Source organism: Narcine bancroftii, chromosome 3, assembly GCF_036971445.1.
Source record: "Narcine bancroftii isolate sNarBan1 chromosome 3, sNarBan1.hap1, whole genome shotgun sequence".
Classification (NCBI taxonomy): domain Eukaryota; kingdom Metazoa; phylum Chordata; class Chondrichthyes; order Torpediniformes; family Narcinidae; genus Narcine; species Narcine bancroftii.
The window spans coordinates 14682182-14705019 of NC_091471.1; the positions used below are offsets into that span (position 1 = coordinate 14682182).

A 22838-nucleotide genomic window follows, 5' to 3' on the forward strand; every position below is an offset into this window, starting at 1 on the left:
TCCTGTGGCAGTTCCCATCAAACACAGGTATACCGTTTTGGATGCTGTTGATGGGGATCTACAAGTGACAAGTGGAGGTAGTCACATCTCCAGTGCAGAGGCTAGTTCCCCCGGCTCAGAAGGGAAGGGGTGGGGGGGGAGAAGAGGAGACCGATAGTGATTGGGGTCTCCTTGTTTAGACAAGTGGATAGGATGTTTGCTCGATGAGATCGAGGCTCCCAGATGGAACATTGCCTCCCAGGTCAGGGAGGTCTCTAATCGAGTATACAGCATTCTAGAGGGGGAGGCAAGCAGACAGATGTCGTGGTCCACATGGGGACCAATGACATAGGTAGAAGTGGGGATGAGGTTCTGAAGGAAGAATATAGGGAGTGAGGGAAGCAGGGCCTCAAGGGTGATAATCCCAGCATTACTGCCTGTGTCACGCGCTAGAGAGGGTAGGAATGGTAGATGAATGCATGGCTGGAGTTGGTGCAGGGAGAAGGGGTTTAGATTTGTGGATCATTGGGATCTCTTCTGGGGAAGGTCTGACCTTTACAAGAAGGACGGGCTGCACCTGAACTGCAGGGGGACTAATGTCCTGGTGGGCAGGTTTGCTAGAGCTGTTGGGGAGGTTTCAAACTAGTTTGGCAGGGGGATCAGAATCAGAATGAGAGTATGGAGATTAAGGTAACAGGACAAGTAGATTTGAAGGGAGAGAGGAATCATATTGTTAAATTTAATGAAGAGAGAGTGGTAAAAGTAGATGGTAATCAAAGAAATGAATGTGGGGACATTCTCTCAAGTGTATATATTTCAGTGCAAGGAGCATTGTAAGAAAGGTGGATGAACTTAGAGACTGACATGTGGAAATATGATATTGTAGTCATCAACGAAACTTGGTTGCAAGAGGGGCATGATTGGCAGCTAAATGTTCCAGGCTCTAAAATAAAACTGGGTAATTATAGGCCTGAGAGTCTGACGTCGGTGGTGGGTAAATTAATGGAGAGTGTTCTTAGAGATGGAATATACAATTATTTGGACAGACATGGACTGATTAGGAGTAGTCTTCTTGGTTTTGTACGTGGTAGATCATTTTTAACAAACATAATAGAATTATTCATTGAGGTTACTAAGAAGGTTGACAAGGGAAAGGCTGTGGATGTTGTCTCTATGAACTTTAGTAAGGCTTTTGACAAGGCTTCACATAAAAGGTTCATTAGAAAAGTTCAAGCATTAGGTATTAATGTTGAAGTAGTGAAATGGATTCAACAATGGTTTGGATGGGAGGGAGATGCCAGAGCGCAGTGGTGGAAAATTGTTTTTCAACTTGGAGGCTGGTGACTAGTGGAGGGCCTCAGGGATTGGTACTGGGTCCATTGTTGTTTGTCATTTACATTAATGATCTGGATGATAGGGTGGTAAATTGGGTTAGTAAGTATGCAGATGATACTAAGATTGGTGGTGTTGTGGACAGTTAGGAAAATTTTCAAAGCTTGCAGTGGGATATAGGCCAATTAGAAGAGTGGGCTGAAAGATGGCAGATGGAGTTTAATACTGAGAAGTATTATAGAGGGGTTACATTTTGGTAGGACTAATCAACAAGGGTTATATACGTTCAATGGTAGACAATTGAGGAGAGCAGTAGAACAAAGGGATTTAGGAATTGTGGTATACAATTCCCTGAAAGTGGAGTCACATGTTTATAGGGTAGAGAAGAACCCTTTTGGTATATTGGCCTTCATAAATTAGAATACTGAGTACAGGAGTTGGGATGTCATGTTGAAGTTGTATGAGGCCTTGGTAAGGCCAAATATGGAATATCGTGTGTAGTTCTGGTTGCTGAATTAGAACAAGGATATCAACAAAATAGAGAGGGTGCAGAGAAGATTTACAAGAATGTTGCCTGGGTTTCAGGGTTTGAGTTACAGAGAAAAGTTAAACAGGCTGGGACTTTATTCCCTGAAGCGTAGAAGATTGAGGGGCGATTTGATAGAAGTATTCAAAATTATAAGGGAGACAGACAGAGTAAATGTGGGTAGGCTTTTTCCAATGAGAGTGGGGGAGATTCAAAAACAAGGACATGGATTGAAATTGAAGGGGGAAGTGTAGGGGAAACATGAGGGGGGAATTTCTTGACTCAGAGGGAGGTGGGAGTGTGGAATGAGCTTCCGGCCTACGTGGTAGATGTAGGCTTGATTTTAATATTTAAGGAAAAGATGGATAGGTATGTGGATGAGAGATGTATGGAAGGTTATGGGCTGAGTGCAGGTCAATGGGACTAGGTGGGAGAAGGTGTTCAGCATGGACTAGAAGGGATGAACTGGCCTGTTTCTGTGCTGTAATGGTTATAACAGGAAGGATTCACAGGACATTGGAGGAATAGGGGGAATTTTTCTCGCAGAGCATTGGACGCTAAGGGGGGACCTTACAGAGGTTTATAAAGATCATGAGAGGCATGAATAAAGAAGATCCTCACAGTAATATTTTCCCAGTGTAGGGGAGCTTAAACGTATGAATTTTAAACAGGAAAATTTGCAGATCTGGGGTAAGGTCACACAGCAGCCAAAGGAAGTAACCCTTGAGTGGGAATCTGGAAAATCAGGCAGAAGCCCAAATTTAAAATGTGAGGCAATGGGAGGAAGGGGAAGGGAAAGGGGATGAGGTAAACAGATAAGAGGTAGCAGGTCGATGCAGATGGGAGTGTAGAATAGAAAGACGGGTGGGGGGAAGACAGAGGGCTAAGAAGGGGAGCTCTCTGATAGGGGAAGGAAGGGAAGGGGTGGGGAGCAGGAAGGGAGGAGACAGAGGGCTGGGAAAAGAGAGAGAGACCAAGGGAGAGGTTAATGGAAATTGGAGGTCAATATTAATACTGTCTGGTTGGACACTGTTAAGATGGAATATATGGTGTTGTGCCTCAGTTAAGCAGCGCACGAGGCCATGGACAGACATGTCAACATGACAATGGTATGTGGAATTAAAATGGTTGGCTGCTGGGAGGGTCTTGCTGTTGACCAAATGTCCAGATTGACCAGATGGACTGCTCTCAAAACAAATATTTGCATACTAGCTCAGTGTAGAATTGGGGTTTGGAATTTAATCACAGGTGATCAATGAATGATATCCCAGACTCCATTCACTCTCTCTGATTTTTACATTTTTAATTTTTTTTTGAATTATTATTTTTTTTAAAGAGACTTGGTCTCACTGTATTGAGCAGGCTGTGCTGCAAGGTCTATTTGCAGACACAATCGGTCTACTTATGGGCACGGGAGCTTTGGCCTTGGCTGATTCACCTTCTTTATACAACGTGGTGATGCCTGATTGCTCCGGAGACACTATGTCAATGGCCAACTTGGTGAGGGCACCCTCTCAATACAGGCTGCAGCAGTCCAGAACTCCTGATCTCAAGCAATCTGACATCCTCAGCCTCTGAGTAGCTGGATTACAGGCACGCGTCACCATGCCCGGCTCATTTTTAAATTTAGATCTACAGCACAGTAACAGGCGCTTTTGGTCCACGAGCCCGTGCTGCCCAACTATTCCCAAGCCCCGGTACGTTTTGAACGGCGACAGGAAACTGGAGCACCTGAAGGAAATCCACGCAATAACAGGGAGAGTGCAAAAACTCCCTGACAGTTAGAGATGGATTCAAACCCCCGTCACTGGCGCTGTAACAGCGTTGTGTTAACCACTATGTTAAACATGTCGTCCTTTCATAGGGCCACCCCAAATATAGAGATGACCTCAACGAGAGTACCCATTGTAAGAGAGAACTCCTGCAGATCCCCCCAAGTGAAGTGTGGCTTCACTTGAAAGGACTCTTTGGGACTTTGAATGGTGCCGAGGGAGGAGATGTGGGGGCAAGTGTGGCATTTCCTGTCATTAAAGCATTAGATAAAGAGGGGGCGAGTTGAGGGAAGGGATGAGTGGATGAGCCTTTGACACAGGCAAGGCTCCTCAGCTCTTCCTTTGCTACATTGATGACAACATTGGTACTGCCTCATACACCCCTGGTGAGCTTGTATACTTTATCTGGTAACTTTCACTCTGACCTTCAACTCACTTCATCCCATATCCCCTCGCCCCCCCCCCCCCCCTTTCTCGATCTCTCCGTCTCCATCTTGGTAGATGAACTCTCCACCTCCATTTTCTACCAACCCACAGTAACATAGCCACACCTGTACCCTGTAAGAAATCTATTCCTTTCTCTCAACTCCTCCATCTTCATCGCACCTGCCCCCAGGATGAGATCTTCCACTCCATAACACAGGAGATGACCTCCTTCTTCAGAAAACACGTCTTTCCCTCAACCACCATCTACTCAGCCCTTGCCCAATCTCCTCTATTTCCCACACATCTGCCCTGGCCCACTCTGCTCTTAAATGTGACAAGGACAGGATTACCCTTGTCCTCACCTACCACCACACCAGCCTCCACATTTAACATATTATTCTCCGCAATGTCCACCGCCAACAAAGTGATCCCACCACCAGACACATCTTCCCCTCTGCTCCCCTCTCCTTCCATGACTCCTTCATCTACTCATCCCCTTCTGTGGTGTAACCCTTTCTCACAGAGTGTGATGGGTATAGGAAATGATCTGCCTAATGAAGTTGGTAAATATCAAGTCATCAAGTCAAGTTCATTGTCATCTGATAGCACAAGTACAACCTGATGAAAGATCATTCTCCGGTCCTCAGTGCAAAGCGTGCAATCACACAACCAGACATAACACACCTACAGACAAACAATACATATGCAGGACAAATATTGCTTCATGAATTTATGAGTCTCGGATAGTTGATGTGAGCAGCTCCTTTGGTCGTTCAGCATCCTCACTGTCCTTGGGAAGAAACTGTTCCTCAGCTTGGGGGTACTGGCTCTGATGCCCCTTTATCTCTTTCCCGATGGGAGTTGCTGAAAGATGTGGGGTGGAAGGGGTCCTGAATGATTTTGCAAGCCCTCTTCAGAGAACGATCCCAGTCGATCACGTCGATGGAGGGGAGGGAGAATCCAATGATCCTCTCTGCCACTCTTATGGTCCTGTGGATTGACCTCAGATCCATTTCTCTGCTGCATCCATATCACACTGTGATGTAGCCGGCCTGGACACTCTCGGTGGAGCTCCTATGAAAGGGTGACATAATGGTGGGTGGTAGCCTTGCCCACTTCAGTCTTCTCAGGGCATAATTGCAACATTCAAAAGACATTTATACATTTATAGGTGGATCCTATTTTCCATTCACTCCTATCTTTGGCCTGTTTTCTTTTCCTGTCCCTCACCAACTGAGAACACCCACAGACAATAGGACATAGAAATGACTGAGTGATGGGTAAGAAAGGTTCAGAGGGATACAGGCTGAATGCAAGATAATGGCGAGCTTAGTTAGACAACTTGGTCGGCATGGACATTGGGCCAAAGGGCCTGCTTCCATGCTGTAAAACTCTCTCCGGTTGATCATTCCTCCTCATTCCATTCCCAAATGGGAAATCCTTTCTTCTAGCCCCAGAAGTCGTGTTTTCCAGCCAGAAAATCTCCTTGCTCTTTCCCCGGGCAAATACATGGACAGGGTGATGACTGGGACCAGCACAAGCCAATCACCAGTGCCTGTCAAACAACATGCCCTTCATTAAATATGGAATTGAGTTTAGGAGCCGACAGGTAATGTTGCAGCTATATAGGACCCTGGTCAGACCCCACTTGGAGTACTTATGCGTAGTTCTGGTCACCTCACTACCAGAAAGATGTGGAAGCCATACAAAGAGTGCGGAGGAGATTTACAAAGATGTTGCCTGGTTTAGGGAACATGCCTGATGGAAACAGGCCTTTTTCTCCTTGGTGTGACCTGATAGAGGTGTTTAAGATGATGAGAGGCATTTATAGTTTAACTAATCAGAGGTTTTTTTCCAGGGCCGAAATGGTCACCACAAGAGGACAAGGGTTTAAGGTGCTGGGGAGTAGGTACAGAGGAGATGTCAGGGGTACATTTTTTTTTTACGTAGAGTGATGGGTGGGTGGAATGGTCTGCCAGTAATGGTAGTAGAGGCAGATACAATAGGGTCTTTAAAGAGACTTTTGGATAAGAATATGGAGCTTAGAAAAATAGAGGGCTATGGGTATGTTATGTAGGACTAGATATTAATATCCCTTATTCTACTCCTGAGACTTGCCGCCTAGATGCTGCAGGGTGACCAAGTGAGTGGTAGCATCTTCTGAGTTATTAAGTGGACGCCCTCCTACCTCAGTGTTTCGCTGATAGACCCACGACATCTCCGGAGGGTTCAACAGTGAATCCCGGCATCCCAGGCTCACTCCCTAGATGCCCTTCACTCAGTTGGGTACCCAGGTGGAATCGTTACCCCTCATCCAGGGAAAACCCAGTCATTTCAAAGGTAGGGACATGTTCAGCACAACTTTGTGGGCCAAAGGGCCTGCATTGCACCGTACATTTTCTATGTTCTATAGCACAAAATGTTGTGGTTGAGAAAGTGAATTGGACTTCAGCTCCCGTTAGTATTCTAATCAAATTCAATACACTCAGACAATTATGAGATTAGCACCAACTTTAATCTATTTTGCAATATTTTTGGTGCTTTGTTCAAACTAATTGAAAACTACTGACAGAATGTTATCAGCTAATAAAGTTTAGTTAAACCAGCTGAGAGAGAGAAAAGAAAATCACCATTATCGGCAACTTGTGAATTCCTCAATTACATTTCAGTCTAATATGACTCTCGGCCACCTTATCTCTAACATGCACTTTCAGGAGGGGAAAGCACCTTGTTAATTGCTTATTCATAGTCTGAGTCAGTATTTAAAATACGAACAAATGATTGTTAAAGAGCCAACAATCTGTGAGAGAAAAGGGAATATAACAGAAGGGGGTTTCGTGGACCAAAGAGGGGATTGAAGAGGACAGCAGGATCCACTGATAAATCAGGGCATTGAGCACAGGAGTAAGGAAGTCATGTGGCAGCTGTATAGGGATTGGGTTAGGTCTCATTTGGAGTATCATGTGCAATTCACCCTATTACAGCATGTTGAAGCTTTGGAAAAGGTGCAGAAGAGATTTACCAGGACGTTGGCTGGATTGAAGAGCATGAGAGGTTGGGCAAACTTAGGGTGTTTTCTCACAAGCATCAGAGGCTGAAGGGAGACCTGATAGAAGTTTACAAAATTATGAGAGGCATTGATCAGGTCGTCAGCCCAAATCTTCGCTCTGGGGTAAAAATGTCTGGAGAGCGTGCATTTGAGGGGATCGGGGGAAATTTAAAGGACACATGCAGGACAAATTCCTGGTATCGCTGGCTCACTTGTTAGTTATCGCCTTTCAAAGATGAAAAGCAAAAAATTCTTCTGGGGGCATGCAGCACACCACCAATGACACTGAGCTCATCAGCGTTTGCTGAAAGGTCCAGGAAGGGGGTAGCAAAGTGTGCCGTGGCCAGCGCCAAGGGAGGGGATCATTTGCAGATATTTCCCCCCTCCCCAAATGAGTTATTGTGCCCCCCCCACTTGCGTCACTAGCATCACGAGGTTTCATCTCCACTTGTGATAAACTGTTATGCCAGAGGGAGGGGGAAGTGTGATAGCGTTGTACAGAGAAGGTCGAGGTTCATGGCAGGTATGGCACCCACTCTCCACCCCGCTGAGCAAGTTTTCAAATGTCAGTTTGTGCCTCCCCCCTCTCACTGCGGTTACCCCTAATGATCCCTTCCCCCCCCACACCCCAGACTAGACGTTCTGATACCAACTCTGTGTTGTGCCATTGATACAGAGATACAGCTGTCAGATGAAAAATAATTTTGTCTTTTAAACATATTACCTCATCTGTTTTCAGGATTCTGTTCTTCTCTGGAGGACGTGTTTAATGTAAGGGGGAGAATGTTTAAAAGATATGTTTTTGGGCGTCATGGTTAGTGTAATGGTTAGCACAAGGCTGCTACAGCGCCAGCGAGCCGAGTTCAACTCACGCGCTGTCTGTAAGAAGTTTGTACTTTCCCCCTTGTGACTGCACGGGTTTTCTCCGAGGGCTCCAGTTTCCTCCCACCCTTCGAAACGTACCACGGACTGTAGGTCAATTGGGTATAATATGGCAGCATGGGCTCATGGCCTGAAAGGGCCTGTTACCGTGTCTAAATTTAAATGTGCTGGGCACATTATTTTTACACTGGTGCCTGGAATGGTTTGTCATGTGTAGCAGTGCAAGCAGATACAATAGTAGTGTTTAATATGTTTCTGGATAAACACGAGCAGACATAAGGAATTAAGCTAGACTTGGAATTGTATTCGGCGCAGATATTGTGGACAAAAGGGCTGCTCTTGCGCTGTACTGTTCGATTTTCTTTGGTTCATCTCAGATTTTAGACCATAAGATGTAGGAGCAGAAGTAGGCTATTCAGCCCATCGTGTCTGCTCTGTTTAATTTTTTCTCTCTTGACTCCATACTCTTGTCTTCTCCCTCTAATCTTGACACTGCCACCAATCAAAAACCGATCCATTTCTGCTTTAAAGTTACCCAAGGACTTGGTCTCCACAGCCGTCTGCAGCAACAAAAAAAAATCCAGATTCACCATCCTCTGGTTGAAGAGCTGTCTCCTCATCTCGTTTCTAAGGTTGTCCTTACATCAGGCTCAAGCTGCAGCCCATTTTTAAAAAATTTTCTCGCACTAAACACCTCAGCATCCAGGCATTCCAATATTTTGTATAATTCAATGAGATTGCCCTCTTATCCTTCTAAACTCTGGCAAGTTAATACCCAGAGCAATCAAATACTCCTCCTATATCAATTCTCTCATTTATAACAATGTTTGAACCTGTGACGCTGCGGCAAGTCACCAATTCTGTGACACGTTCATGACAATAAATTCTGATTCTAAATGCTGATATTGCATTTGCCTTCCATATTACCATTTCGACCTACAAGTTAACCTTTAGGGAATCCCATTTGCAAGTCGCCTTTAATCCTTCTAACAAAATACATGACCATACCCTTCCCTACACTGACTTCACCCCCCCCCCGCCACTTCTTTGCCCATTCTCCTAATCTATCCAAGTCCCTCTCCAGTCGCCCTGCTTCGTCAACACTCTCCGAACCTCTACCTATCTTCGTAATAACCACCAATTTAGCCACAAAATCATTAATTCCACCTCCCAGATCATTCGTGTATAATATGAAAAGTCGCGGGCCCCACCCCACTACTCACTGGCAGAATAGGCCTCCTTCATTCCCAATACAAACCATATTTGTAGTTTACTGTCCTGTTTAATAGCGGCAGGTTGTTATAACATAGCAATCCAAAACTTTCAGGTGCTTAAAATCTGAAATAAAATGTGAAATAAATCCGAAATAGAGTTTTTTTTTGATATTCAGTGTGTCAGGCGCCATCTGGGGTTGGGGGGGTGGGGGAAGAGAGGCAAAGAGTTACTGTTTTAGGCTGATGACCAAGAATTCACCAAGCATAATCAGATAAATTGATATCAGGGAACTATTTGGAAAGGAGACAAAATATGTAGCTAAAAAGCAAGATTTTCAACAGAATATCTTTTATTATGAATGTCATTCCCTATTTTTTATGTTTCTCCCACTACAACCCAGCCATACTACTTCTTCATGGTTCGGGTCAAAGAGCATTAAAGTATTAAACTAGATTCAATATATATTTTCCATTAGTAACCTTTAGGAAGCAATCAGGGCCCAACTGAATTTTCCTTTTCCTGGGTGGCACGAAGCCAAATTTTCTGACTTTTTTAGTTCAGTTGTACATGACTCCATCAATTGTTGGAGACACACAGGAGACTGTAGGAGCTGGAATCTGGACCAATAAACAAAACTACTGGAAGAACTCATGGGGCCAAGCAGCCTCTGTGGAGGAAAAGGAAGGACCGCTGTTTCGGCTCAAGACCCCACATCAGGACGAGTGCAGGGACTCAATTCAGAACTCCAGCCATCCCTTTCCTTCCACAGATGTTGCTTGGCCTGCTGAGTTCCTTCAGCAATTTGTTGTTGCTGCAGATGAAACCAGGGTGTCCCGGTGATGCCACTAAAAACAAACGAGTTTTGTCAAGCAGCGAAGGTGTCCGTGTAGGAGAAGCAGCAGGATGAGTGACAGGATTAGCATACGCTGGTGGCCCGGGTTACAGGTTTTTCCCTGAGACCTTCGTGGGCTTTCCCCACCCAGGAAGGCCGGATTTCTCCCACCCTCCAAACATGTACAGGGTTGGTAGGTTAATTGGGTGTAATAGACTTCTACCATGTTACAAATAAATAAGTTTAAAAATCAGTTGGAATTTTTTTAAAAAGCAGATGCTGATAAATCCTCAATAAAAACTGGAAATACAGGTACACAATCCTTTATCTGGACATCTAAAATTCTGAAAGCTCCAAAAACTGGCATTTTCTTCCTGGTGCTGGTACAGCGGAGGGAGAGAGAAAGAGACAGCAGTGCGACGACGTTGTGCGGGCGGGGGGTGGCGGGGAGAGATGACATTGCGACTTGGGTGGGCGAGGGTGGAGAGAGACGGCAGTGCGACTCGGGCGGGCGGGGGGGTAGAGAGACAGTAGCATGTCTCAGGCGGGCGAGGGGGTAGAGAGACGGCAGCATGTCTCGGGCAGGCGAGGGGGTAGTGAGACGGCAGTATGACTTGGGTGGGCAAGGGGGAAGAGAGACGGCAGCACGACTCAGGTGGGTGGGGGGGAGACAGCAACACGACTCGGGTGGGCGAGGGGGAGAGAGACGCCAGCGCGAATGGAAGGGGGTGGATACGGCAGCACAATTCGGGTGGACTTAAATCTGGAGCAGCTGATTTTGTTCTGAAATGTAGAAAAATCCGAAATTCGGAACTCACTGTCCCCCAAGGGTTCTGGATAAAGGATTGTGTACCTGCACTGGAAACACTCGGAACTGACACGGGGTCTCTGGTCTGAGGTGTTTCTCCTTGTACAGATGCTGATTAATCGAGTGAGTGTTCCAAGCATTTTCTGTTTTCAAATCTCTTGGAAATATCTATTGTTCACCAATGTCCATGGCCCTTCTGGGAAGGAGGATTTGCATTTCCACTACCCTTTGCATGAGAAATTCCAAGTTTATTGCTTATACCTGGGACAGTGAAAAGGACTCGTTTAATGAGAAAGGATTTTTCGCAAGCAGATTTTAATTTTTTAAATTTAGACATACAGCAGGGTAACAAGCCCTTTCAGTCTACGAGCCCGTGCCGCCCAATTACATAGGAACATAGGAAGTAGGAACAGGAGTAGGCCAAAAATGGCCCATCGAGCCTGCTCCGCCATTCAATACGATCATGGCTGATCTAATTTATGACCTAACTCCACCTACCTGCCTTCTCCCCATATCCCCTAATTCCTCTAATTCAGATTACACCCAATTAACCTCCACCCTCGGTACATTTTGAATGGTGGGAGGAAACCGGAGCACCCGGAGGAAACCTATGCAGGCAAAGACGAACATACAAAATCCTTACAGACAGAACCCCTGTCCTGGTTGCTGACTCCGTAACAGCAGATACATTTAAGATGTAAACCTGGAGGTACACAGGAGATTGTGGTAGCTGGAACTTGAAGCTAAACAAACTCTGCTTGAGGAGTGCGACAGATCAAGCAGCATCAGCTGGAGAAAACAGAAATGGTCAAGGTTTCGAGGCAAAAATGTTTCATCAAGACTGGTTAACTGGTAGAAAAAGCAACACACTGAGGACAGGGTGGGAGGGGAGGACTGGAGCCCCTTGAGAAATTGGTGAACCAGAAAAAGATGAAACATGGTAGGCAATAGAATGGGAGATGCCAGACAATGAGAGAGAGAGGCCATGAGTCACACAGGGTGAGGTGAGAGATTGGAAGTCAATGTGTGGTGAACCATTACACTGGCCGCACTCCTAGCAGCCTACTGCAGGGTAGACAACCTGGGAGGCTGGCCCCACCTGCCTGCTGCCTGTATAAAGACTCAAGCCGCCCCTTTGGGGACAGTCAGACATGTGGAGCCAGAGAAATACTGAAACCTGGTGCGTACACGTTGAAGCTAATTAAAACCCATTGCACAGTCTGCGAACTTTGCGCGCACACGAAGCCTACTGCAGCTGAACTCTGATAAGAAAGTGAGGGCTGGGGGAGGGAGCAGTGAGGGGGAGGAGGAGTCGGTTGGATAGTTGATGAGGGGGATGGAAGAATCCGGTGAGGAGATGGAATCAAGTCAGAGGAGAGATGAGAATGGGTGGGAGAGTTCGGTGCAGGGGAATGGAGGGAGAAAGGGTACAGAAGAAGAGAGGGGGACTTAAATTAGTTTTAAACCTGAAAAAAATGTTTACCCTATCCTCTTTACACTAGCTTTTCAATTGCATTTAACCAGTGTAAATGATGAGTTTTGACTTGAAATGTTGACCATTTTTTTTCTATCTCATGAATGTTGTTTGACCTCATGAGTTCCTCCAGTGGACTGTGTTTAGTTTAAGTTGGAAACTTGATTTTATAAACATTTCCTTTTTAGATATAGTGAATCAGAGGTGTCTTACAGCATGTAAAAGTGTTGTATCAGCTCACGCAATTATGTTATTATTGGTTACTCAAGGAAACGAATGAAATGTTGGAAGGAGAACTGAACAGGGGAAACACACTGGAAATAAAGAGAAGGATACAGCACGTGAATGAATTGAAATCCACTTCTGTTACATCAGTAGCAGCTCCTTAAAAAAAATTCTCCTCATCAATAATTGGTCATCATTAAGTTAAGTTGAGGTTGTCATCACCTGGACATGGCAAACACTCACAGCTTGCCTGGAGGGCAATTCCAATGAGACAGACAGTGGAGGTCTGAGCAGTCTCTTGTCGGGTGGAAGGTTGTCGGGTTTGATCATCCCCAACGACAGCACTGCTTAGAATTTTTTATTACATTTAATGCATTTTATGACGACCTGCCGAAATGATCAACAGCAACTAAATTTGATTTAACACTAAGTACCTTTGCAAACGGAAAGCCCTTGGATTGTAATCAGGGCCCTAAGCCACTAAACCACGAGCATTCTTGCCCGTTCTTCTTTAAACTTTGCCAGCCATTTAAGGAAAAATATTTAAAAATTTGATAATCGCATCTCCCATCATAGCTCAACTTAAACCGATCAACTGCACCCTTTAACTTCAGAAACGTGCGGCGCTATTGCAGCACGCACAACCCGGGTTCGAGTCCGCCACTGTCTAGAAGGAGTTTGGTACATTCTCCCCATGTCGGCATGGGTATCTTCCGGGTGCTCAGGTTTCTTCCAACCATTCAAAAATGTACTGTGGATGTGGCTCGAAAGGGCCTCTTACTGTGCTATATGTCTACATTTAAAAAAATGTATTGCAGCATCTGCTAACGGAAGCCCTGCTGAAATGAAATGTGTGCACACACACACACTCACACACACACACTCACACAAACACACACACACTCACACACACACACTCACACACTCACACAAACACACACACACTCACACACACACACTCACACACACAAAAACACACACACTCACACACACACACAAACACACACACTCACACTCACACACACACACCCTCACACACACACACCCTCACACACACACTCCCTCACACACACACACTCACACAAACACACACACACACCCTCACACACACTCACACACACACACTCACACACACAAAAACACACTCACACACACACACGCACACACACACACACACACACACACACACACACACCACTAATTGGCTTTATTTGAATGTCACGCACTGCTTTAGGGTGCGAGCCACTTCCTGTCTGGAACGCGTTGGTCTGTGGGAGTGACGTCAGCAAGTTGCAGAGCCACTGCCTGCTCAGTGCTACGCGACCAGGAAGTGGTGACATTATCTAGGCAATGTGTGTTGCCAAACGCAGGCTTCTCCCGAGAAGAGAAGGGTGGGCTGCGCCATCTTGTACCACCTGACTGGCTGATGATTCGGCCTGTCTAACCACACGATCATTCAGCCCGCTACACCATCTCCACCTCCCCACGCCCCTCCCCCCCAGAATCGCTGCCACCCTTTGAGCCAGTCACAGTACTTATCCTTAGGCAGGCATGTGTCTGTCCTGGGGAGTCAGGGCAGGCAGGGCTGAATCCAAAGGTGCTTCCTTGAGGCGGTCAATGGTAAAAATGTCCTGCCACCCACCAATGTCCAGGATGAAAATGGAACTGTCCCACTGCAACGCCTTGAATGGGCCTTCGTAGGGACATTGCAGGGGTGTTCCTTGCTGTCGTCTGTGAATGAAAACAAAGTCGGTTGACTTCAGATCTGCTGGGATGCGACAGGGTGGAGAGCAGGAAGGTGGCGGAGGTTTAGGTTGAACCATCTGTTCTCTTAAGCGCTCGAGGATATCTAAGGTATTGGGTTGTGGGCCGGAATGGTTGAAGTAAGTGAGGAACCGTACACTAATTCGGCAGTCGACACTGGTAAGTCTAATCTTTTGGTGCTGTGCAAATTCCCAATCCAGGCCTTGTGGTCAGGCTTTCAGGACTGAATTCAGATAGCGGTGAAAACATTTAACAAGTCCGTTTGCCTGAGGATGTAAAGCCATGGTAGGCCACAGAACTTAGCTAGGCTTGACCAGAGTGAGAAAGTGAACTGGGCCCCTCGGTCGAGATGATGTGGGCCAGGATGCCAAAATGTGCGACCTAACTGAACGAAAAGGTTCTGGCTCAAGTCTCTGTGTCACATGTGGGCAGGGTATCGCTTCCGGTCAATGGGTAAAATGGCCAACAATGTCCAAGAGCACATGGTCAAAATGGTTTTGCGCCAGGGCGAAATTCTAGAGAGAGGCCTTGGTGTGTCTGTGAACTTTGGCACGCTGGCAAAAGGAAGGGAGCCCACGCCATCTTGCGCCAACCGACTGGGGCGGCGATTCGACCCATCTAACCCCGCAATTGCTCGGCCTGCAACAGTATAAAATTTAAATTTAAATTTTAAAAAAGTAAAATTTAAACCCATAAATTATTTTCACATTTATTTTGGATCGTTATATATACATGGTAGCAAGCTGCTCTGATCCTCAAGCGAACCTTCTTGAAGAGGACAAATGGAGTGATGGCAGCTGCCTTGGGGGTGTCACTGGGGAACACAAGGATCTGGTGGTACCCCTGGACCAGTTGGATTTTTGAGAAGATCCTCGCTCCGTGTAGCTTGGCTATGAACTCCTGGATATGGGGAACCGGACACTGGTCGTCTGTCATGGCGTCGTTGAGCCAGCGGTAGTCCCCATCAGGTCTCCATCTCCCAGAAGACTCTCAAAGACTGAGAAGAAGTCTTCATATGGAGAGGCGAACACCGGACGCCCATTCAGCGCTCATACAAGGGTCCATACAAAATGTTATGACACAACAGTACTACATGGCTTTAGGACATTGGGTGTAGGCAGGAAACGTTCATGGCCGACCACCTCAAACCAGCACACCTTGACCACAATCAAACAGTAACTGTTCCAGCCCCGCTGTGGAGAGGTCAGCCTCCCAAATGTACAAATTGTGGACTTGGCACCTCCGAATACTGGTTCTAGGGGTTGGGGGAGGGGATGTATTGAGCTACACTGATCCACAAGCGAACCAGGTCAGAGAGGTGGAGGTTTGCACTGGGCTGCATCCCAGTGGGAGGGGCCGAAAAGGATCATGGACAGCTTCTGTGTGCGTTTTTTTTTCTTTCGTTGGCTGCACAGCCCACTGACCACAGCATGTCATTTATATGTAGGGTGTACTGTGTCTGTGCACTATGGTCTGAGGATATGCTGTTTCCTCGGGTTGTACATGCAATAAACTTCAACTTGAATTTGAATCTTTAAGGAGATCATTTCACCCACAGGATTTGGCAAACACACCCCCCCCCCCAAAAAAAAATGGTAAGGGGCTTTATGTTATGGGATGAATGAAATCAGGAACAGAAAAATTTGAGGGGAAATTTAGATGAGTTCACTGTTACTCTGTTTGCCGACAAACCAAACCAAACCTAAGTTGCTTTATTTTACTTATTCCTTCACTGGCAGGGAAAATGCAATGAGCAAGCCAACGTTTATTTCCCTCACCAGTAAATTATTCTCGAGAGGGTGATGGTGGCGAATCGCTGCATTTGTAATACTGTACGTGAAGAGTGCTCTCATACAGCTAAGCAATTTACCCGGGCTTGAGTAAAGCCAGACTCATTTCTGTGGGGCAAGGATGACACATGAGCCTAAAAACACAGAGATGCTGGAGAGACTCAACGGGTCTCACAGCATCCATAGGAGGAAATGGTATATTTACCAGCATTTCGGGCCTGAGCCCTTCCTCAAGGTATGAGTCTTTCTTTTACTCTTCCCATCTGAGCCTAAAGGTTGAGGGTGACACATTTCATTACCTAAGGAACATTAATAAAAAGCAATCCACTAATTTCCTCATCAACATTAAAGATTACTCACAGTCCATTTTAGAAAAGCAAGACCCCAACATCAGCAATCAGGGACACTGACTGAAGAACAACTGTGAGCCAACACACAGGGGAAAGCGTCCAGAGAGGACAGATGGGGCTATTTCATGGTTCATCTTGGACGGGGTGCCATTCCCTGCTAGGAATGGTGCTGTCTGAGTCATGCCCTAACACCTCAGAAATATGATCTGAATCCATGGTTGTGACATTTAAAGGAACTTAATGTTTTTAATGATATGGTTTTATTGTCATAGCAACAGGGTGTTGTGAGAAACAGCTAAAAAAAACACCACCAATTTCTTGGGGCCACCAGAAGATCGGCGATGGACAAGGAGAAAACCCGGAAATGGGCGCACGTACGGCCGCCTGCGCTCTCCCCAAGGATGATGCTGAGATCTACCAGACAAGGTTTCTTTCAGTATTACGTCATGACTGTATTCCTAAAAATAACATGCCAAATATCTAGAAATTATCAAAGGAGTAATTTCCACCCCCTTTACCCAGTCCAACTTCCCACCTCATAAATATATTAACTGGCATGGAGACCGATTAAAAACAATTATAACACCACCTGCTTTAGGTTCAGGTTGGTTGATGTAAGTAACTTCAGTCTCATTGATAGAGGGAGGGGGACAGAAACCACATGTCACAAGCTTATTATCTTCCCTCCCAACAAAACCATTCCGGAAACTATATCCCAATTGTAGCCCTTAACAATTCCCATGCTTGTGCAACAAGAGATTAGGTTCCTATGTTAGATTCATCAATATAATAGGATTTAACATTGTTAGTGTAAGCTGGCCCCGGTTAGTACAGTTGGCAGACTGGGAGATCGCTTCACTGAGCACCTTTACTCTGCCCGCCTCAGTGACAGGGACCTCCCAGTGGCCAACTGTTTCAAAATCTGCACCCCACTCCCACGCTGACATGTCTGTCCTTGGCCTCATGTACTGTCAAGTCAAGGACAACCTGTAAATTGGAGGAGCAACAGCTAATTGTTCATCTGGGCACTCTCCAACCAGATGACATTAACATCAACTTCATCAGTTTCTGCTAGCCTACTCCTTCTCTTCCCCATCCCTCTGTTTTCATCCTCCAGCTCTCCACCTCCTTCCATCCCCATTCACAGAGCCTTACCCCCTCCCCCGGTTTGCTGGTGTGCCCTCCCTCCCCTGTCCACCTTCTATCTCTGACACAAGGGACTGTGCTCCTCCCCCCTGCCCCTCCCCCACCCTCACCTTTTTGTTCGGGCCTACATTTTGCTGAAGAAGGGCTCAAGTCCAAAATGTTGGTTCTATATCTTTACTAAATAAAGGTCACTGCCTGGCCTGCTGAGATTCTCCAGCGTCGTGTTTTCACCTGGTTAGTCGAACCAGGTAATATTATGTACAAGAGCATAATGCTTCGATTTCTGATCCCACAGCCAGAATTCTGGACTATTTATCGAGAGATGCGAGACAAAATCCTACCTTCGCAGCTGGGGACCATAAATCCCTATAATTAAGCTAAATTATAAAATGTTAGTTAGAGAAGTCATGAGTCTGTCAGACTGCTGCATTACCCTTGTCTGGTTTATTAGTCCCCTGCAGGAGGAGAAACCTGTATTCATAGCTCAATCTAGTTATTCTAGAGCCATCAACAAAGTTGACCCTTCGTCATCCTGCTCAGTACTGGGGCAATTGGCTATAGACAATGAATGCTGACACACACCTAGTGATGTCCACCGTTTGTTGACAAACAAATAAAAACAAAAAGGCCACATTCCATGCTGGTATTTTTTTTTTACAAAGTGCGATACTTCACCAATTGATCAGGATATTTTATGCTCTACATATATCACACACAATTATTATACAGAAGAGTAAAATTTTACAGGTATTGTACAACTAGATGTGATATAATGCCATACAACCATAATGCCCTTTAACCAACATTAATCTGGAATGAGATTATCCTACATGGATAATCTGCTATCTAGAGTTAAGAAGATAGAGAAGCAATTTGACTTGACAGGGTAGATGCAGGAACAGTGATTTCCCTGGCTGGGGTATCCAGAATCAGACTTGGGCAGTTAAAATTGAGCTGCAATGAAATGTCTTCACCCAGAATTTTGCAGTGAAGAGAGCAGCAGAGGCTCAATCTCTGAATATATGCAAGAGAGGTCAATATTTTGGGATTGGAGGGTTGTGCTGAGCCATTATGAGTTAATGGAATGGTGGTGCACCATTGTGAGACTGAGAGGACAACTTCTGCTATTGTGATGGAGGTGGGCACCTCGGGTATGAGGCTGAGGGGTGCGATGGGGAACAGGGTGAGGGAGAGGATTGTGATGGGGAACAAGGACAGGGTGTGTGAGAGAGGGCAGTGATTGAGAACAGGAACAGGGTGTGATGGAGGAGGGCCATGATGGGGAAAAAGGTGTGAGGGAAGGATTCGTGATGGGGAACGGGGAGTGAGGTGAAGGATTGTGAGGGGGAACAGGAATAGGATGTGAGGGAGAGGATTATGATGGAGGAGAGGGGCAGGGCGTGTGCGAGAAGGCAATGACGGGCAACAGGAGCAGGGCTCTAGACCACGCGTGGTCTATTATACTCTTCTGTATAATAATTGTGAGGTAGACGGTTATGATGGGGAACAGGATGTGAGAGAAAGGGTTGTGGTGGGGAACAGGGTGTGTGAGGGAGGGGGTTGTGGTGGGGAATGGAGTATGAGGGAGGGGGCTGTGGTGGGGAACAGGGTGTGTGAGGGAGGGGGTTGTGGTGGGGAATGGGGTATGAGGGAGGGGGCTGTGGTGGGGAACAGGGTTTGTGAGGGAGGGAGCTGTGGTGGGGAACAGAGTGTGAGGGAGGGAGTTGTGGTGGGGAACAGGGTTTGTGAGGGAGGGAGCTGTGGTGGGGAACAGGGTGTGAGGGAGGGTGGTGGGGAATGGGGTGTGAGGGAGGAGGCTGTGGTAGGGAACAGGTTGTGAGGGAGGGGGCTGTGGTGAGATCAAGGTGTGAGGTGGGGCAGGGCTGTAGTGGAACGTTATGTGAGGGATGGGGCTGTGGTGGGGATCAGGGTGTGGGGGGGTGGCTGCGGTGGGGATCAGGGTGTGGGGGGGTGGCTGTGGTGGGGATCAGGGTGTGGGGGGAGGTGGCTGTAGTGGGGATCAGGGTGTGGGGGGGTGGCTGTGGTGGGGATCAGGGTGTGGGGGGGTGGCTGTGGTGGGGATCAGGGTGTGGGGGGAGGTGGCTGTAGTGGGGATCAGGGTGTGGGGGGAGGTGGCTGTAGTGGGGATCAGGGTGTGGGGGAGGTGGCTGTGGTGGGGATCAGGGTGTGGGGGGGTGGCTGTGGTGGGGATCAGGGTGTGGGGGGAGGTGGCTGTAGTGGGGATCAGGGTGTGGGGGGGTGGCTGCGGTGGGGATCAGGGTGTGGGGGGGTGGCTGTGGTGGGGATCAGGGTGTGGGGGGAGGTGGCTGTAGTGGGGATCAGGGTGTGGGGGGGGGCTGTGGTGGGGATCAGGGTGTGGGGGGAGGTGGCTGTGGTGGGGATCAGGGTGTGGGGGGAGGTGGCTGTGGTGGGGATCAGGGTGTGGGGGGAGGTGGCTGTGGTGGGGATCAGGGTGTGGGGGGAGGTGGCTGTGGTGGGGATCTGGGTGTGGGGGGAGGTGGCTGTGGTGGGGATCAGGGTGTGGGGGGGGGGGTGGCTGTGCTGGGAGAGAGTAACCCACCTGTCCACGCTGATCACACACAGGGTCATGATGGAAGCTGTGCAGCACATGACGTCCATGGCGATGAAAACATTGCAGAAAACTTTGCCGAAGAGCCACTCTCCTCCGACCAGGTCGGTGATGATAACGAAGGGCATGACGGCCAGAGCGACGGAGAGGTCGGCGGCCGCCAGGCTGACCACCAGGTAGTTGGAGGGCTGCCGGAGCTTCTTGACGATGCCGACCGAGATGATGACCATGGCGTTGCCGGCGATGGTCCACAGGGTGATGATGGAGAGCACCACGCCGATGATCACTTTCTCCACGTCCCCGTACAGCAGGATCTCCTCGCCGCAGTCGGTCGAGTTGGTCAGGTTGGCCGGCTCCTGCCCCATGCCGCCGGGGGAAGGGGTGGCGGACAGTGCCAGCTCCTGCCAGGGGCTCCCCGCCTGGTCTAGAGCCCTGCGCTTGAGTTGGATGCAGTCGGCGGGCAGCCCCATGGCGGAGAGGCAGCGTCACCGGGAACCTCTCTGCTCTCCGACCCGGCGCCCAGAAGAACCTCTCAGCACCCGCGCCGCCTCCTCCCCATCGCTTCGCGCCCCGGCCGGGAAGGCAGCGGGAGCATCTCTCGCCGCCGGAGCCCGGGCTTGTCCTGCCAGTTGTTCATCAGACTTCCCAAGACCCTCGCCCGGCTGAAACTCCCAGCGCCAGCCAACTATCGATGAATGAACAAGCCGCCCACTCGTTCCATCGCCTTGACTGACGGGCTGGTTGAAGAAGGCAGCCGCCGCCTGCATTCGAGACCCCGGCGCGAAAAGTTTCCCGCAACTCCAGCCCTCCCCCTTTCTCCCCCCCCCCCACCCCCGGGTGCTGAGAATCCACCCATGCACGTCCACAGAGGTGACGAATGGCATATCCAGGACGGCAGAATTTGTCCAGCCCAGAGGTGCAGGGCATTTTAATGGAAATCCGCCCACTCCCCCTCCCCCGGCGATCGAGTGCAGGAATCCGACCGAGAGGTGTCGAAATCGGCGTGTCAATGTCAGGACTGTTGCCGCCTCTCCTCGTCGGGCGCGAAGGGTTCTGGAGTTGGGGGTGGGGGGGTTTGGGGGGTGGGAGAGAGAGCAAGCGACCCCCTTTCAATAAAAATTCAAGCCCGAGGCCAGCGCACTCGTAGAACCATCTCGGGAGCTTCCCGTCGAACCCCCTCCGCTGCTGGAACGGGGCTGGAGAGGGAGCAGATGCTGCGATCCGGGGGGACAGGGAGAGCCAGTTCCCTCTAGGGTCCAGACCCTCGGACGCTGCCTGACCGGCTGAGGACCCTCCCCTCCTCCCGCAGCTCAGGATGCGAGGGTCCGCAGCTTCTCTGTGCCCGCTCGGCAACAGTGGCAGAAGGTGGGGGGGTTGAATGGTCCTGGGCGAGCCCTCTGCCTCCACAGATGCTGTTCGACTGGCCCGAATTCCTCCAGCAATGTTGTTTGCTTAGGGGTGGTGGTTGGGGGATGTTTTCCAATCCATGTGTGTTGACAATGTCTTGAGATACTGTCTACCTTGGGGAGGTGAAGTCCTGGCACTGGCAATAATAGAACCTTTTCTTTTTGTAATGTGACATAAGTGTTCTCCATTCCCTGCACTCTTCTTGTCACTCTTTGACCTGTCACCTTATTTATTTGCTACTTATTGAGAACAGATGACAGGCCCTTCAGCCCAAGATATGGTGCTGACCCATGTAAACCTAACCTTTCCCTCCCTCACACTCATAACCCTCTATTTTTCTTACATCCTTGTGCCTGAGTCTTTCGAATGCCCAGATTGTACCAACCTCTACCACCACCTTCCACAATGCATTCCAGGCCAATCACCATTCTGTGTTTTACAAAACAAAATCATATCTTTGGCACCTCCCCAAAACTTTCCCACACGCGCCTTAAAACATTTATAAAAAATGTATAATACCATCACCTTGCTGATTTGTTCTTGGGTTCTTGACAGTTCCCTATGTCTGGTGGGCGATTGAGGTTGTATGCCTGAAGAGTAGGCAAGACAAATTTTTTTTTACCGCATTTTGATCCACAATTCAATTGATTTGGTAGCGAGGATTCAGATTAAAGATGAGGAGAGTTTCCTGGACTGGATGGTCTGGCCTGTTGCCCTGGAGAGCAAAGCACCGTGATAGGGTTCATCAACAAGTTAGCTTGATGTCAGTCGAGTTGTGTTGGATGGAAGTTCCCATTCACAAACTGGAGGAAATGCAGCTAAATTGAAACAGGCATAAACAACATTACTTTTCAAAATTCAACAAGTGAAGATACAAATCTATTGGCTGTCAGTTGCTAGGAAACATTCCACTTGATAAGGAAAACCAATGTATCTATCAGGCATTGTAGCACAGGGAGTTGACTCTAACTTCAGCTCCTGCTGCAATGAAAAGGTATCAACCAGAAGTTTCGACGCTATTTCAGTTCCGCTCCCCGCTCCCATGGTGACTTGTCTATCCATGGCCTCATGTACCATCCCACCAAGATCACCCATAAATTAGAGGAACAACACTTCCAATCAACTTCTTCCAGTTTCTGCTAGCCTACTCGCCGTTCTCCCTCCCTTCCCTTTCCTCCAGCTCTCCATCCCCTTCTCTCCCCATTCACAGAGTCCTCTCCCCTCCGCCTGCTTGATGGTGTGCCCTCCCTCCCTTATCCACCTATGACCAA

At 48.0% G+C, this 22838-nt stretch overlaps 1 protein-coding gene across 1 annotated transcript in view; it reads right to left on the reverse strand.

Annotated features, from left to right (window-relative positions):
- Positions 1-20630, reverse strand: part of LOC138756054 (5-hydroxytryptamine receptor 7-like) — a 67797-nt gene extending 47167 nt beyond the window's left edge. The window contains exon 1 of the mRNA XM_069922729.1: positions 20152-20630. Within this exon, the coding sequence (XP_069778830.1) occupies positions 20152-20630 (479 nt within the window). The remainder of the gene's footprint in view (positions 1-20151) is intronic.
- Between the last annotated feature and the right edge of the window lie 2208 nt (positions 20631-22838).